Here is a 19392-nt window from a genome sequence, read left to right as displayed (position 1 = left end):
AATGTTATTGTATTTATAATAATTCTCATAATTGTGTAACCATAAACGTCCCATTATGGAAGCGTTTGCCATACTGCCTATAATTAAAGACTTCAATGTTAAACAAATATTTAAATAACAATTTTAATATATTGTTACAGTTGTGATATTAGAAAATAATTATTTAAAAACAGCAAGAAAAGATGTGAGAATATTGGGAAATAATGGTCCGTGTACTGCTTCATAATACCATTTTAACAGTTGCAGTGCACACTCCTGTGCTAATGGCAAGAAACACAAATAGAAAATTGGTTTTCATTTGTTTAAATCGCAATTCACAATTTAGTTAATGAATAATGACAGAAAATGACAATAATCCATTGACCCCCAAAAAATACTTTTTTCATTGTTCGGTCTGAAAATGTAATTGGAAGCATTACTGGGGACCTAACACCCTCACAAGTTAAACATTCACATACTTGGAGTAAGAGTTAAATGTTGCGCTTAACTTCATGAAAACAATGTAATAAAGAGAAAGATCTTACAAGTCGTGTTTGGTTTGTGGTGAACTAATTTCGATTCAGACACTTTTGTGAGCCTAGTTCAGGAACTTTAAACAATTGGATATTGTGATCACATTAATGTTATGGGAGTTATCTACCAATTTTTACCATGCTTTTCAGAGCTATAAAGTTTTAATACCATCTTAAAGATTTTATAGGTAACTTTTGATCGTTTTTGTTTTATTTTGTGAATTGCTAACAATATTTTTGCCAACTGTCAAATAAAAGTGTTGTTTCTATTTGCAGAAAATGAAAATTGGGGAAACAAAATAACAGAAAAGGTGCTCTGTATTTTTTCAAATACAGCAAAGAAAACAAGTTCATAATCACTTTTAAGGAATATGACGGTCATATTTCTACATTTAGGAAAGATATTCAAAAAACATTTCTTATCACAGTTTTCATGTGTCTTGTCATGCTGTCAATCTTTTTCACATTGCTGTTGAATGACTTTCTCGATCCCGAGGTTTGATTTTGTTGAAATTTAACAGACACTGGGCTAGAATGCCCACAATACACCTAGAAATGCTGATTTGTAATAAAAGTATGAGTGCTGGTCTCTTATTTTTTTACACAGCTGTAGTCCTAATAACATAAATGGCATCAAGTGACAGCTGAATACAAAACAAGTGTGTTAATACTCAATTGAGTGTGCGTAAAATGTTTGTCAGACATTAAACAGGCATGTTTTTTGCAATAGAATACATACAAAACACCTTTTATTCATAAAAAGATTAAAAGCAGTCCCATATGACACACATGAGTTTGAACAAATGAAAATCTGCAGGAACGTGAAGTCCGTCAACAAAGTGCCAGATCATCATAAAATTAAAGTGTTTCTTATTAAAGGCTGACTTCATTTTGGCCCCTGCACTCATATCATAGAGCTCAGAAGCTTTTCCCTGGATTTTGCCCCAGTGTCTGTAATGTCTCTCAGGACATAAATAAAACGACATGGAGCCTACACCACAGTATATATATGCACTAAAAGCTTGACAGTCTAAAACCAGTCAAATCTTCAGAATCCACAAGATTTTTAGTCTTCTTCCCCCTCTGACTCCGACTCTGCCGGAGAGAATTAAAATAAAGGTAATGAGATTTACATTTTGAATGGCAGAGACATGTATCAGCGCTATAATGAGATCTAAATCAGATAATCAGAGCAAATCTCAGTTCCGTTAATCACGGTTCTCATGGGTATTGAAGCTGCGGGCTGATAGCTGCAAAATTCCTCACCTTCCTCCGCATTCTGAAGCCACTCCACAAATTTCTTCATTTGCTCCAGAAAAACACTTTTTCCTTTGGCAGAATGGGCATCTTTGTACCATTTCAAAATAGCTTCTTCACTAAGGACATCAGCTGTGGGAACATTTCAAACCACATACAAATCTTATCTGTACGTCTTCAATATATCCCTTAAAATACTGGACAGGTAGGACACGTGGTCTATAGATACCTTTGTAGAAGAGCACCACTATTTTGGAGAAGGATTTCATAAAGTGGATGTTGTCATAACAGTATTCCTGAATCTTGAGCAGTAAGACCAGCTCTGATTGGCCCTGAGTACTGAACACAGCCAGGAGAGGTGCATAGTGCTACAAAAGAAAATGATGATTACAATTCCAGAAGCATTGTTTCTTTATTACGCCGTGTATTACATTTGTTACAAACATCTTAATGTGTGAAAATAGAGTACTTTTACATAAAGTGTATTTTAGTGCACCTTTCTTTTACCTGCAAGGAACAATTGAAGAGTTTGGATCCAAAAATTTTGCAGAAATCATGTTTTTATCGTTTTACTCTGTTAGTTAGCTGTATATTTTGAGTTATTATGGCTTAAATCAAACAAACCAACTGCAGTTTGATTGATATGAATTAGAAAAAAACATGGACAAATAAAAAAACATGATTTTGACAAATGTTAAAAACGTAGTTCTCCCATTTTGGAACCAAACTCTTTTCCAATTGAAGATGACATTACCACCCCTGGGTGTGCATTCTTTTCTAAGAATTCAATGAACCGGAGTCAATTCTTCCTCTCATACCGTGCTCACCACGTTGTTCAGATGTTTTATCTCAAGTAAGGTTTTTGTCCTGGAAGGATCTTGTCGGTAGGACTCCTTTCTAATGCATCTGATCTATTACTTATCATTTTCTTCCGGTTGAACCACTTCAAAATAAAAGCTATTTTTAAAAAGGTTTTAAACTAAAAGAAGTTGTCCACTTTTTATCTATTTTTTCAGGCTCAGAAAAATATATTAATATATAGTAACTGTATATCGGTCAGTATATCGTTTATCGGCAGTACATTGATCAGAAGTACTTAGTATACTTAACTTGAAGTTAGTACTATGAACTTTTTTTGTAAGGGTTGTTCTCCCTCAGCAACGGTTAAATAAATGAATACTATGCCTTCAGATGTTTGAGGGCCTGCTCAGTGACCAGCTCTTCCTTCTTGTTCCACTCCACATCGTTCATGAGGCAGGACCACAGTAAACCAATCACAGCCTGCTCCTGCAAATCATTCTTCTTCATCTCTTCCTTCACATATACCACAATCTAAAAACAATGTCATTTTAAAGATTAGCCACAGAGAACCTGCTTTTCTATCACTGATTTCCACTAGGCAGGGCCGTTGCAAGGGGGCTGCGAGGCCCTCTGGAGGAGAGATTGGTTTTTGCATAGGTTTTATGATGATTTATGTAGATAAAACCGCACTCTTTTTTGTTAATGTTTAAGATTTTGAGCAAAAAAGGGGGTCAATTGAACTTGCTTTTATTATCCAAAATGCAAATCGCTCCAAACAAATATAACTATATAAGAAAAGTAAATGGTTACCTTAATATAAATAAAAATGGTATTTAGCAGACATTAAGAATAATTACGCTGTTTGTTATTGAAATGCATTTCGAAATTAAAATGCATACTCCATGCATTTTGCGTGTATGTGGTGGCGTGTATGTGCGTGCACCCTGGGAACATCGGGAGAAGAGGTGATTCGCCGGATATACGTGTTTTTCTTTGTCTTTGGTGTGTCAAAAGTTACCCGTGCATGTATTAGACACGTAAAATTGCAAAAATGTAAGTGTCGCAACAAAAGATGTATTTTATCTAGAGTAGAATGCTCACCCAGACCTGCCTGAAACGCCTCCTGTAACCACATCCCGGCGAATCTACTTCAGTTCATAACACGATTTGACTAAGACCGCCCAAATCTAAACGCAAGTAAGGTCTTGTAAATCTCATTATATTCATATATAGTAATTTAATATTCGTTTTAGTCGTCAAATGACCCCTTTAAGGACATAGGCACATATTTTGGTGAAACTATCTTCTATTCTCAAGTTATATACCCATCACTACCGGTCAGGCGCGAGGCCGTGGTCGCACACTTCGCACAGCCCTTGCGACAGCACTGCCTCTGGGTTCTGAAGCAACAACGCTTGAGACCCACTGATCTGTGATGTCTGATGTGAACTGGATTCACCTCTCTAATAGGACACTGCTGGGACAGACGCTCCTGCAGTTCTTTCTGTAGTTCCTTGCGTGTGCCCAGAGACTGTTGCACGCGCAGGAAGTCAGACAGCTCTTTCAGTCCTGCATCTGTGAAGTACTTTGAGAAGTGCTCCACATTCTGCTTATTGGCAGGAAACAGCTCCTAAAATTTTATCAGATTAAACAATTTGATTATTTACAAGAGGAATTCTGCAGAATCAATTTACTTAAGACTTTCTCATTCTCAAGTGTTCAAACAATCTAATCCTCAATATATTCAAAGCCAAAGCAAGCCCAAGTCTTTGTATTAAATATTGTATAAAATTGCATAAGAACACTTCAAATTTGTCAAACAAGTACCGTCAAGGAGGATTTTCAAGGGACTGTTTGACGTTCATGCATTTAGATATGACATGCATTTGCATACTCAGAAATCGGCATGGGCTATATTGTGCTTCAAGGTCATGAGTAAAAAGGACACAGGTGTTAGAGGACACGGCTGGTGATAAATGTCTCCATGGAAACATAACTCATCAGCGTGACAGCTCATAATCCACTCATGATGCTCAGAGGTTAATACATTCAGCATCAAAATGACTACACGCTGCATGCTTCCACACACATAACACAGACGCGCAAACACCATACCAGGAGCTTCTTATCCAGATTAGCTTTTCTAAGGGCGGATGTCACCGCATTAGCATCCTTCTCTGCTATCCAAGCTTTAAACATCTTCACTGCGAAAGCAGCAGAAATGCCTAGAAAACAGATAGTGGGGGAAACCCTTAGAAAAAGAACATATATTTTCCTTTATATTAACTGATGATATATTAAATCATGTCATATATTTTGAAAATATATAGAGAGTGATACATTGTTTATACATTACAATATATTGAATAATACATAAGGAATTTCCGCTTTGAAAAATATAAGCACTTGGTTCCAATATATGAATACGTATTATTGAATATATTGCATTGTATTTCTTAGTATATTCTCATACATTTTTGTTTCATAAGGGACGCTGTAACATGTTGAAACGTGCAATAGGCAGTGGAAAAATAAAATCCACTTGCTCTTAAAAGGATGGTTGACCCAAAATGTACAATCTGTCATTTACTCACCCTCTTGTCATTGCCTGTCAAACCTGTATGGCTTTCTTTGTTCCACAGAATACAAAAGAAGATATGTGGAAGAATGTTGGTAACCAAACAGCGCCAGCACCTATTCACTTCTATTGTACAGAAACAAAGCTGATGCAAGGAATGATCATTGTTTGGTTACTAACATTCTTCAAAATATCTTCTTTTGTTTTCTGTGAAAGAAAGTCATTACAAGAGGGTGAGTAAATAAGGACTGAATATTCCTCGAATATTCAATATGCATAGACCATATACACGCAGGGTGATGACGCACTTCCGCTCTCATAGCGCTGAAAAAACTTTCACATTTCAACGAACCGACAGCACTACTGCTGAGCTTTGTTGACTGCCTCTGTGATCAACAAATGTTAACTTTCTCCTATTTGTGGATGTAGCCTGAAACCCCTTTTGGTTGTGGATTTTTTATGTAGTCTTTGGATAATTTGATGCACGTCGTTGACCGTAATCTTGAAGAGACCAGAGTGAAAAACACCATTGTTCCCTATGGACGCTATGTGCGCCGGATGTTACGGAGTGGGCTGAGACTAAACGCGGAAGCGATTGTGCATAGAGTCTATTGGAGTGTCAAAACACCCATTGATCCTGTTCCTTTGCACAACACATTTTAAGCATGATGTGTCTCTTTCAAACGATTAAAATGACCTTAAATTCAACAGAAACAGTAGCAACATGTACTCAAAACACTTGCACCATAAAAACACACAAACAAACCTTCTTTGACCACATTATCGCTAAAGAGGCTGGTGAGGATGGGCGGCAGCAGCATGCAATTGGCCAACAGCATTCCTGTAAGCATGGCCAGTTTGATCTGCTCAGACTCACTAAAGGCCTTCAGAAAGAGAAGAAGCTGTGCAAGGACAGAAAACACATGTTTATTTGGCCTGCGCCATCACTGATTACAATTCGTTGAAACAGCGTGATGGCATGAGTTTGTTTGTTCTGCGGTGTGTTACACGTGGGTGAGAGAACACGTCCTCCATGCTGACACGCATCATCGCCTACTGATGTGATTCAATTAGTAGAGGGAACATGATGCGAGCAGATTACCTTTTTGATTTCCTCTTCAAAGGCCTTCTCCAGATATTTGTACCTTCTGATGAGCTTATTGAACATCTGCATGTAGACATATTTATCCATCAGTCAATGTTTTTAAAGAGACAATATCATACATTTGTATTATATTATTGATTTATTTTAAAATGATGTATTTATATATTTTAAGTTTTTAAAGACTACTTTAAAAACCCACCACAAACAATAGGCAAAAACATTTTGAAGTTCTTAAAGAGACAGTTCACCCAAAAATCATCACCATTTGCTCTCATTACGTCATTTCAAACCTGTATGACTTCTGCAAAGCACAAAAGATGATGTTCTTCAAAATATCTTCTTTTGTGTTCTGCGCAAGAAAGGAAGTCATACAGGTTTGAAATGACAAGAGGGCGAGTAAATGATGACAGCATTTTCATTTTTGGTTGAAGTAGCCCTTTAAAGTTGCGGTCCCAAAAAATGACCATTTCATTTTGGAAACCAACACTTCTATAAACAACGACAAGTTATTGAGAGATTATTTTGACACCGTATGAGTAACACACTAGCTCTACTCGAGGGACTTGGATCCTAAGTACTTCTAATGCAATTTTGAAACAGGATTCCCCCGCTTGCTCCAAATGCTTTTATTCATATATAACAAAAGCACAAGCTCATTGAAGACAGTGAAGTGGGGTATTCACCTGAGCATAGCTGCGAATAGCAGTGTGGTTTTCTTCGGCTTTGAACACACAGTGTTCTGTCACCTTGGTCTTGTCCCCGTCGTCGATACGTGTTCCCCCGGGAGCTGAGAGAGGGAAAGTGAGGTTGGTTAGGAAATTCCTCAGCGTGTTGTTCACTCATAATCGTGATGTCCGGAAGATAATACAGCTATGATAATGACAACTAAACGTGCATTTAACTAAGCTTCAGCTAAATGCATCACCCCTTCCACCGTCACTATCTTGAGAGGCTTATAATGGTAAAGATCCATTAAGGAAGTCATGTGATGCACAACAAAGCATTTGGAGTTAATCTCTTAACTCTTAAAACACAGTTATATGGAGACTCTTGCACATCGCATCCTTTTAAAATGCAGTCGATTTTATATAGATTCTCAAACGTCATGAATCGATTTGTTTCTTTCATATTTCAGCAAGCATTAAACATACTGTAAGAGATCATTAACGTGAATCTTATTCTTACTACTAGTCTTCTCCACTTGATGTCACTTGGGATGGGAGCCTATTGTTCATTCATTGCTTAATTAACATGGCGGATGCAAGTATGTCGTGTTTTGGTCAGACAAAGTGCATAATGACATACCATGAACCTTAACTTTCTTTCGCTGCGAAAAATTGCCAGTGCTGCCCCACGAGGTCTCGCGTTCCCGGGCTCGACTCTCTTGCAACGTGACTCCGATTCGCGAATAAAAGAATACAAAACGTCTTCGGAGTTTACAAGCGATTGTTTTGTTTTACTACGGATCTCGCCTTGCTTTTGCGTACAGTAGTGTGAATATAATTAGAACGGTGGAAAATCTGAATAAATCAAGTCAAATGGAACAACATTGATCTGAACTCACTATCAGAAAAGAGCCGCTACCACCTACAAATATGGCGGCGTCACCCAGCATGCAACATGGCATGCACCATGCACCTTCTCTATTGCAACTAAAAAACTATGAATGACTATGAAATCACAAATACGTTTATTAGTTTGTGACATCACCCAACGCCACAGTTCCACAAATTCCTAGCGGAAAGACTGCAAGTTTGTGGCTTTTCGATTATTTTTATGAATTCACCATTGCAATCCGATGTATACAGTTCTTTTTGAATACATATCTATATGATTTGTATCTGCATGCATGCATTGAACTGAATCGAGAATCGAATCGAGAGTGTGAGGATAGAAATCGAATCGGAACATCTGAATCGATCCCCAGCCGCAATAAACCATTCTCCTTCCTCTCTCATGTGCTGGCTTTAATTATAGCAAGATCTCAGACTAAACCTTTTAGCTGTAATTGGGTTGACAGAGATGTCCCCATACTGAAAACATCTCTGCCAGTGCCTGAGACTGAACTAATACCAGTTTAAACACCATGTGCATCATGTGTAAGAGTAGGTATGTAAACAAGTGAAGTGAAATGGAGGCAACAGTTAAATCAAGCATTTTTCCAAGCATTAAACATCCAAGAACTTAAAATGACCTGCATTTAGTGCTGTACAGTATGTATAATAAAGTACAGTATTGTATACAATAGTATAATACATGTACATCCACAATCCCCACTATACCTGGGTCATTCCTACTATTCTGAGCCATTTCGGAGTAGTAACGTTCCATAAAAAACGTGAAACTTTCTCACATTTTATCATTTCAGTTGGCTTATTAAATAGAAGAAAAATATACTGATCCAGCTCAGGATATTATATTGTAGAGTGTTTTATGCATGGAATTCCACGTAGCTTGTCGGACTAATGATAAATACACCTCATGAATTTATGTGAACGTCTCTTTACATTGTAATGATGCTTACATCATTACTAAGCCAACTGATGTTGATAATCTACAGGACTACTTTTTGGTAAAATTGATGGCCTCTGATGCTTTTGTTCGTGAACTTTCTCTCCTACACATAGGACTTTTAAAACTAAATGGATTTTAGCCTGGACAATCTAAACATTATCTACATAAAAGTCCAATACGGGGATATTTAAGATTAGGGCCAAATAACATAGGTAGCATTTTTTCTGGGCACTAGTTCAGTGTCGGTCTGCTCTGCATCCATTTCTCCCTTCTCAACACTGCGTGACCAAGCACACGCGCCACCGCCACAGAAGACGACTCGTTTTTTTTTCTCGCATAGAAAATGGTCATATATCTCTAAAAATGGATGTCTTGTCACGTGCACGAATGCACTTGTTTCTTTAATATAATCACAAGATTTTGCCGTCATGTAATCGCATAGCCTAACATTGCGATTGCGAATGCGATATGACACTATTTAAGATGTTATGCATGTGCTATCGAGTTCTTACCAAGCATGCTCCCAGCGATGAGGATGTCAAACAGGGTGTCAGCATAGCGACGGTAGTCTACTCTCGACCCAGTGACATCCAGGAACTTGGCTACAGCATCAAGATCACCACCCGCTTCGTTGAGGCCTTGAACAATCGTGTCTCGGAAAACCGTAGGCTCAAACTTCTCCTTTTCATCTGCAGGAACACAAACAACAGAAGTACAACATTGTCAGGGTCACATTTCGACCAATGGGATTTGGATTGATATTAGACACTACTGGACGTCATGTGTGTTGTTGTTGGCCACGCGATAGAAAGATACTGCATGTTGAGTTCCTCTTTGATCATCTGTATCCTGCAGCAGGCGATTACACAGCAAAATCCTATTACAGTTACTTAACCTAAAATGATGTAAATGAGTTCCCTTGCCTATAGCTGTTGGCTAGAAATTCTCATTTTAGCATACACTTGAGAGCATGTTGAGTGTCTTCCTGTGAGATTTCACATTTGAATAGCCAGTCGCACCTACCACGCAAGCTGAAAGCTAATGCACTAAAACGCTCTCACATACGTCACAGTCAAAATGTATTATTACGGAAAGTAACATTCCTTAGTTGTCATTGGTGTCTAAAGGTGTTATACTTTAGCCCATAATACCTGCATGGAAGAACAAATCAAACACATACTGTACGGCTTGAAATTGCAAAAATAAACAATTTTTTAAAAACGTTTCTGCAGCAAAGACAACAGCTCTCCGGGCTGTTTGTCACCTTTGACTTGGCATCTATGGACCGCTAGGAAAAAGTCTCAGCGGTCTCAGTATTGTGGAATACATAAAGTACACAGCAGTACACAAACATGCTATTAATGGAACGATGAGCCCTTGCCGCTGCATTGCTGATTGAGTGCCTGTGGCATATGTGTTTCGGTGCCAAAGGTGTTCTTTGGAACATGTATTAAAGGGCACATTTAACCAAAAAATGCCCCAGGTTAACCATTTGTCCAACGTGCAATTTTTAACCACTAAAAAACTTCTACCAGACTCAAATTAAACCACCCCATCTCTGTTATCACCAATGCCGAACGCTCCAAAGTATGTCATCCAATCTGAATGACATCCAGCAATCGGCAACATTCAGCCAATTGGTCGACAAGTTTTCTAAATAGCCAAAAGTGCATGACATTGTTTGACTTTGTTTAAAGATCAGATTTTTTAACCAAATTGCAACTTTAAACCACACAATTTAAACTAAACAATCTGTATTAAGAAATGTGTTTGGACTCACCCCTTTTCCTGGTCTTAAACCTCTGGCCTGTAAGCACTGGCTTCTGTTGCTTACCGGTATTCATAAAAGTCCTTTACATGCAAAGAAACAAAGCAGAAAACAGTTACCTTTACACGAGCACTCACTTACACACACGATACATTCACACCAACATCCATGACCCATGTCTTGTAAGACACAAAACCAATCCATCACTGAAGATGGACAGATGAGACACACGACACAAAACAACTCCTGTCCAGGTAATCTATGCTTTACCGAAAACGAAATATCCATAACCAAGCACACACCTTTGTTTACAATAGGGCACCGTACTTGGAGAAAAATGCAGGTGATCTAAAAGCTCATGAGCTGAGAGGTGCTATCCAGGGTGGAGTAAGAGCACAAGCGAAAGCGAATGCTCCGGCAATCCTTTCGCTGTCCTGTGCTAAATATAGAGGGGCTCATCCCACACAGAGTAAACTTCAGTCGTGTAGTCCTGGGACACGCGTCGTATTACAGCAAGGGCATGTCTGATCACAGCTTACAGCCGTCTGTGTCTTTGTGTGTACAAGCAAACACAAAACAAGCATACACACATGGAAACACAAACAAAAATCATTGCTGCCAACAGCTGCCTTAGCTACTCACTGACACTTAGAAATGATGTTATGTGGGCACATGTTTTTAAACTAAGGACAAGAATCTACAAACAATACGGGGTAAATGAAGGAAATATATTTACATAAAACACATAATTTACTGTCCATTACTGACCAACAGTATAGGGACTTAACTGTAAGGAGTCGATGTGAGTGACAGGCTGGATATCAAAGTTATTGAAATATCCTGCAAATGTGCAGTTTTCAATACTCAAATTGCAACTGAATGATTTTAATATTATTTTGAAATGGAAATGCTTCGTACTGCACATTTAATATCACCAAGGTTTGTTTGTTTATTTGAATGGTGTAACACGCAGACCACAACAGAACAGGAAACAGAGAATCTTCACATTTCACTTTAGAACAATTTGAGTGTTATAGACGTGACATTTGCAGCTTTTTGTAAACATTAAAAAAACATTAGAAAACTATCAGTCTATACACATTTTTCATGAAAGATAAGGGCAATATATGTGCATTAGGGATGTGAAGGTCTGGTGCAAATTATTTTATTTGATAAAAGGGATCATTTGACCCATCTCATACATTAAAGATTAAAATACACTACAATACTTTTAAAAAATGAGGATGCTTATGGCACGTTCCCAAGTCCTCATTTGTCATTTTAAATATAGCAATAAATACCGTACTGTAGACGTTATATCGAGGCATTATACAGTACAGTGAGATTTTGATACAGTAACATCCCTAGTTTCTAAGGGAACAGAGGCGGGACTAATGAACCTAGAACTGATAATTACTATGACAAGAGCAACAAGAGAAACAATGATCTGAACAGGCAAAGATGCCACCAAAATGTGACATGCAAGTCTAAATGTATTTATTAGGCTAAGTGTAAATTGGTCCATCGATACCTAGAACACAAGAACCTGGCTTCAAATTCATTTTGTGGATTTTTCCCAAAGTAAACTGAGTGAGATTATATTCTTCTCTGCATTCCTCCCTGTAAAAAGTATTTTATTAAAGTTCATAAACGTCCAAGGATTTCTTGATTACAGCAATTACTTAGTGAAGACCTTTGGTTATTTCGTCTAACACCAAGTTCCTTTTGCTCTGGACAATATGTACTCGCGTGTAAGTCCCACGTGAATTGTAAATTGTATCAACAATCAGGAGATGATTTAGCTGACTGTCACCCAACCATTTCACCAAAGAAGTAAACTGTCCTAAGATGACCCAGAGCACAACCTGAGAAAACCAGTTGGTACTGGTGTCATGGAAAATTCAAAACACAGAGAGAGAGAGAGAGAGAGAGAGAGAGAGAGAGAGAGAGAGAGAGAGAGAGAGAGAGAGAGAGAGAGAGAGAGAGAGAGAGAGAGAGAGAGAGAGAGAGAGAGAGAGAGAGAGAGAGAGAGAGAGAGAGGAGAGAGAGAGAGAGAGAGAGAGAATGTGGTTTTAAATTAGATGACAACAGACAGGAGTCCCTGTGGTGTGACCGAGGCTTCGACATGACCAGAAGCACATCTCTCACCCTCAGAGTCACTCTGTATTTAACACATCACGCTGCTGCTGATCCTGACACGACCCGCTGTCACATCATTTCAATATTTTAATGTCATTAGCATGGAACAAATCACCGGTGAGCACATACAATGCTTCAGGTTGGATTTGGTTATCTAGTGCAGTGGTCTCCAACGTGCTGCCCGTGGGCACCTGGTGGCCCGCATGAACTCTGTAAGGGCTTAGGGCTCACTAATAATGCTCAATACAGTGGACAAATCTGTGACTACACCGATCAGCCAAGTGCCACATCGTCATGAAAGTTTATTATTAGCAAAGTGTTATAAGCTTTAATATATTCAAGTGCATTTTGGGAGGATTTAAGATATTTTGGTAGCCCTCGCTTACAAAAAAGGTCGGAGGACCTAGTGTGACTCAATTGATAAGAGCTTCGCCAAGAATAACACGCTTGCTACGGCATTCCTGGAAGAGAATGCAACCTGCTTTCAAAGTGTTGGGACACTGCAGAGAACAGAAAGCTTTGACAGCACATAAACGTTAGAATGATATATATTCATATATCTCACAGGAAGACAAATATTAATATGACATCAAATCGGCAGGTCCACGCATTTAAAATGCAGTTGAAACATATTGGATAATTACGCAATGCACAAGTATACGTTTTATGGAACTTGAATAATGTATTTTAACATTTACGTGACTTTTCTGAAGACTTTTACAAGCTTTAGCATGCATGTGTTTTTAATTAAAAAAATGTAAAGTCTAAGATAAGTGGGAATAGAGAAAAAGATTGCTCAGCGCACGCACCCGCTTCACGTTGTCTATTACACCTATTGCATACCATAGACAAATTGCGTAGACAATAATAACGACTGTACAACGTGATCATTATTACGTTCATAAATGAACGACCTGACGTTTCTCTTTAAAGTGCATCATTGTTTCTTCACGCAGATACAAAAGAGATGAACTCGATACAGTAGGAGATATTTGCATCACGTCGTGTCGTGATTGTATTTACCTGTATGTGATGCTCTCTGTGACGAGCTCGACCACCGCTGCACGCAGATCTGACACGCGCGTACTTGTGCAGAGGAGAGTCAAGTACAGCCGGAACGATCTACTCTCGCGAGGTGAAGTCTGTAGACAAACTAATAAAGATGATATTTGATTTAAATAAGTCTTAACATATCTGATCCGAAATACGTTTTATACACATAAAAAAAGTATCAACTCGAAACGAATTGAAATGCTTTCGCCTCGGTCTTACATTCGCTCCCCCGCTTTTGTTTTACAAGTGGTATGAACCAGGCACGCCTTCTCTTTTTAACTCTGAGCGCTCTATAATAAATCGCACGGCTTCTCGTTGAATTGCATTGATTGCGTGTGTACTGAAAAGGGAAGTTTCCTAGTAGTGTATAATTTATCTTATATAATGATATTAATAAATCAATCAATTTACTCACATAACATGAAAAGTAGATGTAATTGAAGGGCAGAGGAAATGAATTTGTATACATCCTCTTCAAAGCAGTATTTTACTTTCCAATGTGCCGCTGTGAAAATGAAAATAGCACAGAGATGAATTTATGGAATCGGGTAGATCATTATGCATTATTTCTTATGTAGCTTTTTATTTTAATCTCTTTATTTGTGATCTCAGGGGACGTGAAGGAGGCCACCGAGCTCCTCTGCAATTCAAATGTACGAGTTAACTGTCTGGATGAGGTATAAGCACATACAGTAGTAGCGCCATGTTTACCAATGGTACAAAATGTAAAAAACATAACAGATGACTGGAAAAACCCACTAATGTTATTGATATTCATACTCATTTTGATGTACCTTCATTTAATTTATATACACAGGGTTTACGCTATAGTTAAAACTATTTATTATGCCTTGTAATGTACCTTTTAATGCATTGTAATGTCTCATGGATAATTGATTTATTTTGAATTGATAACAGTTATCAATTCAAACTTATTGGCATTTTTAATTTGGTTATAATTATTTACAACATCATTTAATATACAACACAACAGTTGTAACGCCTCATACCCTTTAATAAACCTATATAATGCATTATACACAAGGCTTTAAGCAAGGTGTTACCAAAGTCATATTATATCATTAATATTATTTCCGTGTATTATCAGCCCCATGTAAACAAGTGCGGTAGCTGGTGGGCCGGTGAGGTGACAGCATATGTTCTACGTTGTTATTCAAGCATATGGCAGAGACTCCTGAGTGGAGGATGTGGTACGTAAAGAGGTGTGATAATAGAGACCTGCCACTAAATGTAACCCATAGGCTACTTGAGGTGCTTTGAGGGCAAAATGGTTAGAGACAGCAGTTTAAGTGTTTCCACTTTGTCAAAATCAGAAGTGCCACGCCACCAACGCAGACTTTTAACTTCAGCCAAGGAGCAACAAAGATTATGACTCATCCAGCTCATGTCACCATCGACAATTGCCAGCGTTTTTGGTAAAATTGCTGCAGACACATTTCGTGGATTTCCATTTGTGTGACGATTGAACACAAAGAAATGTCATTTGCTTTTGAGTCAGCAGAAAAAAAGATTGTTGAAAGCCTTTCGAAAGCAGTTCTTCTCTGTTTTGTCAGTATGGCATGAGCCCTCTCATGCACGTGGCCTTTAAGGTCAAAACCGACATGCAGCACGGAGCAGACGTCAACTGCAATGAGCATGACTACTACGGGTACAACACCCTCATGTTTGCTGGACTCTCAGGTAAACTTCGTCTAGAGGATAACTCTTTTTTAACACTTTATTGAACCACTTTGGTTGTTAGGTTTAAATAAATAAAAAAGCTAATATAACAACATGCTTCATGCAGTAATCTAATTGGTTTTATTTATAAAAATATTTTTTGATAATTAAATAGACATACAATACTGGCCAAAGGTGATGTCTAGTCTTTATTCAAATATTTTATTTCGATTAAATTTATATTATATTTTGAATTTTGTTCCATACATATTTTGATTGTTTAAGCTAACCCGAAGTGGTTGTCCACCAAACATCAAATTTGATGGGTAAACCAACATAAGGTCAAACCAACAGAACATTAGGTAGCAGTAATAGGTAGCAGTGGCGGTTCTACATTGAATTGCACCCCGGGCGAGACCACCTTTGAGCGCCCCCCCCCCCCCCCCCCCCGAAAAGTTTATAATAAAGATAAAACACACACACAAAATTATAACAAACCTTCATATTTTATTATAATAACAGAAGTGAAAGAGAAAATTATATTCCTCAATTGCACAAAGCCGTTTTTTTTGCGCACCTGATGGCTTTGACCTGTCCATCTCTGTTTATGTGGCACTCGACAATCAACAGATTTCCCCCCGCTCGCCAACACTGTCACTCAAGTCACGAAACGAGTCACGGCCAGAAAGACTAAACCAATTCACCTTGGTGAGGTGACACGTAATCGTTTTGTATTACTTATTTTTTATAAGCCATTTCACACAATTCAGAAAAACTAAAATGTGCAGGAACTATAGGCCTGTATTCATTACAAATATGAATAAAATGCGTGTTATTTGGAAGAAAGTCGAGGTGGTGTGTGACTATGGAAGGCCATTTGTGACTGACTTTAGCCCACTAATTGATTTCGCGTCATGGGAGGGGCTTCTGCCGCTCTACGTCATAATCACGGCCCTACTAGAGCAATCTCCTGATTGGTTAACGCGGCGCGAATTTTCGCCAAAGTTCAGATTTTTCAACTCATTCGCACGCCGCAAGTAGGTCATTTCGTCTTTGCATTGACTTAACATGTAAATCACTCTCGCTTGACACTTCATTCGTGTTCGGTATGAACACCTAGAGGTGAACTATCCCCTGCGTGCGCCCCTTTCCCCTTCACACACACGGCACCTTCTCAGCATGCAGGGGTGCCAATTCTCCACACAATCAATGAATGATAGATAATAGATAATCTGGCGGCCCAGAGTTTTTGTCTACTGCTCGTGCCGGTGCCGCCCCCCATGTGACATGAAAAAATGCCGCCCCGGGCGACTGCCCGGTTCGCCCGTGCCTAAAAAAAGTGTAGTACTGTATATGTTAGTATTGCAGTCAGAAGTAGTCGTAGGAAAACAAAAATATATTTCTTCTTTTATTATAAATGTATGGTACTATAATCCCACAGGTAATGCTGAAATCACAGAAATGATATTAGATGCTGGAACAGAGACAGACCTCGTCCGTAGGACGGACTGCTGCTCAGATGGCTGTCTTTGTGGGTGAGGAATACACATACGATCTGCTAATAAATAAACCTGTGAAAACCTAATCTCTTTTTGTCCTTTGCTCCCCATCCGTGCAGGTCAGCATGACTGTGTGACAGTGATTGACAATTTCTTTTCTCGTGTGAGGCTGGAATACTACACCAGACCCCAGGGCTCAGAAAGAGAGCCCAAACAACCCCCCAAACTAGACGGACCATTACAGAAAATCATCATGACTAGCAACCTAAACTCAGGGTTGCTGGAACACATCTACTGTATGCTTTCCACTGACCCATAATATCCAGTGAAAGGTCACATGACTGTGAAAAGCATCAGTTTGCACTAACTAACACCCCTGGTATTTTTATTCTGTCTAAATATATCCTTGTGATAATGCAGAACATTGCATACAGTAAGCATGGCATTTATTTCAGTGTCTTTTACATATCTCTGCACATTTACACATCAGCCATATATTTACATAACATAACATAACAAAACAATAGATTCTCAAAAAAATGACACACTGGACCTAAATACAGAGATAAAAGCTGAATGTTGATCTGTGAGGAGAGAAATCTGATCTGGTACAGATTTGCGTGTGAGATCTGGAACGGCATTCATACACGCTATCGTAGCTGTCTCACATACCCAGATTTCTGATGGGTAAGGTGTCTGAACTCCACACTCAGCAGGGTTCAGTTGACAGAATCGTGTAGCGTGAGAACAAGTTTCCTTCATGAAACATGCATTGTGAGCAGAGCTTCCGTCCCATTTTGAAGGTTTTTTTACATCTTTTCAGATGGTGCTGCTGGTGAAGGAGAATCCTTTACTGGTGGACGTGGTCACTCTGGAGAAGTGCCACCGGGTGATGGATCTGCTCTGTGAGCAGTGTGTGAAACAGCAGGACACGAACGAGGTTCTGGCCATGAAGATGCACTACATCAGCTGCTTGCTGCAGAAGTGCCTGGCCTTACTACAGGAGTGCGACCACACGCAGGAAGCTCTCCTGAAGAGGTGATATGATGGTCAGGGTCCTCGGATATTGTTGCGTGATGCTGCGATGGCTTCCCTCAGTACCAGGAGAAGTTCATCCGAGATTGCATCCGGAAATACCCATATTGTGAGGCAACTCTGCTCCAGCAGCTGGTCCAAAGCATTGCATCCGTGGAAATAGTCAGTGAGAAAATATATGCAAAATAAGTTTTATTTGAAGTGTCAATCATACTTACTGTAGCTTCAAGGTCTTGAAAGAAATATAAAAAAAATATAAAAAGGTAAAAAAATACAGTATTGTTAGCTGTTAACCTCTTATGTTTGTTTTCCGACCCCCCCCAACAAAATTAAGTTTATGCATAGTTATAAGATTATGCTTATTATTACAATATATACAGATGCAGTGTATACTAAAAGCATATAGTTTTCTGAAAGGCAAACCAATCCTTATGCTTTGTGAAATGTAAAATAGCACTTTAAAATAAACCTAAATGCTTTGCATTTCAACCCAGATGACACCATTAGACCATTTGGTTTCCAAATGAAACAAAACTAAACTTCTACCTTAAATTAGGCAATGCTTATACATTACTTTAGATTCATTAAGTTTATTTGTTTTCATTTCTCTGTATGATTTGTTACAGTTTGTAGCATCTTGAGCACTTAGCACTGATTACCCATAATCCCTCTGATCTCGCTGTAGGTAGTCTACCGTGGGCAGGCGTGTCAGAGGTTACACTGGTTCACCCATAAGACGCAGTGCAGAGTGCTAGACGTCCAACGAAACAGCCCAGCCAGACCTAGAGATCTCTCCTGCAGCGGTAAAGCGCAACAATGTTAGCCACAGCCTTCATGTGTCTTATGACCTCATATAAAAATGCTTGATTTGTTTGAGAAGTTTGATCTTGAATCTTCTTAATGGTTCATGGTATTAAACACCTGATTAACATGTCTCCTTAATTATGAAAGAATATGAGATATGCAATGTTCATGTTTGGGGTAATAACTGGGGATGTTTTGCTGTTTTGTTGACGCATGCAACATTTGTTTCCTTGCAACCCATGACAGGGATGTAGCAGAAGCCGCCAGCTCAATGTTGGCTCTGTGTCTGGGTTTTTCACAATGTGATCATCTTCAGTCTATTCTCTTTAGGTTTAGTTTCATATTGGGAAAAATGCTCTTGCAGTTTATTAACCAGCTTTTTGAGCTCTCAACCTGTGATGCTTAACATTAGGTGCTTAGGCATTGAACAGCAAAATACTTTTCTATTCTATTATCCAAACATTTTATTGTTGAATTTATCCTTGTTTCATCTAGGTTTATTTATGATAGTATACTATTAACATTTTACCTTATACACTTTTGATACAGTCGCTTTGAACATTGATCAACTAAACACATGGATGTATTACGTTCATGCTCTGCAGTGATATGATTTACCACTAGAGGGCAGCACCCGTCCTCTCTGA

The 19392-nt window shown here is 38.6% G+C and overlaps 1 protein-coding gene and 1 pseudogene across 3 annotated transcripts; one reads left to right on the top strand and one right to left on the bottom strand.

The window, feature by feature from the left end:
- Nucleotides 1-112: 112 nt before the first annotated feature.
- bzw2 (basic leucine zipper and W2 domains 2) lies at nt 113-13964 on the bottom strand. 2 transcript variants are annotated; one of them, XM_079485640.1, is made up of 12 exons: nt 13698-13964; nt 10548-10618; nt 9280-9456; nt 6937-7040; nt 6251-6316; nt 5915-6050; nt 4686-4795; nt 4030-4200; nt 2955-3101; nt 1999-2137; nt 1779-1901; nt 113-1607 (listed from the first exon to the last, which is right to left on the bottom strand). In XM_079485640.1, the coding sequence occupies exons 2-12, from the start codon at nt 10609-10611 to the stop codon at nt 1579-1581; spliced, it is 1266 nt and encodes a 421-aa protein (XP_079341766.1). In that variant the 5' UTR covers nt 10612-10618; nt 13698-13964; the 3' UTR covers nt 113-1578. The 2 variants fall into 2 exon arrangements, with proteins under 2 accessions (XP_079341766.1, XP_079341767.1); XM_079485641.1 differs by lacking the exon at nt 13698-13964 and adding an exon at nt 10838-11039.
- LOC306910499 (ankyrin repeat and MYND domain-containing protein 2-like) lies at nt 12776-18764 on the top strand (annotated as a pseudogene). Its single transcript has 7 exons — nt 12776-12791; nt 14340-14404; nt 15302-15428; nt 16849-16942; nt 17026-17186; nt 17730-18103; nt 18627-18764. The product of its transcript is annotated as an ankyrin repeat and MYND domain-containing protein 2-like (transcript).
- The last annotated feature ends 628 nt before the right edge of the window (nt 18765-19392 follow it).

This window comes from Barbatula barbatula (assembly GCF_947034865.1).
Source record: "Barbatula barbatula genome assembly, chromosome: 21".
Classification (NCBI taxonomy): domain Eukaryota; kingdom Metazoa; phylum Chordata; class Actinopteri; order Cypriniformes; family Nemacheilidae; genus Barbatula; species Barbatula barbatula.
The sequence above is the reverse complement of the archived record's forward strand: the minus strand, read 5'-3'. Positions and strand labels throughout refer to the sequence as shown.

What these genes read in the sequence shown, in the direction of transcription:
- bzw2 (XM_079485640.1), bottom strand. Translation starts at nt 10,611, where the DNA reads ATGAATACCGGTAAGCAACAGAAGCCAGTGCTTACAGGCCAGAGGTTT. An exon ending in AGCAGTGTCCTATTAGAGAG is followed by an intron (nt 3,102 to 4,029) that starts GTGAATCCAGTT and finishes CATTGTTTTTAG; the next exon opens with ATTGTGGTATATGTGAAGGA. An exon ending in GCTTCAGAATGCGGAGGAAG is followed by an intron (nt 1,608 to 1,778) that starts GTGAGGAATTTT and finishes TCTCTCCGGCAG; the next exon opens with AGTCGGAGTCAGAGGGGGAA.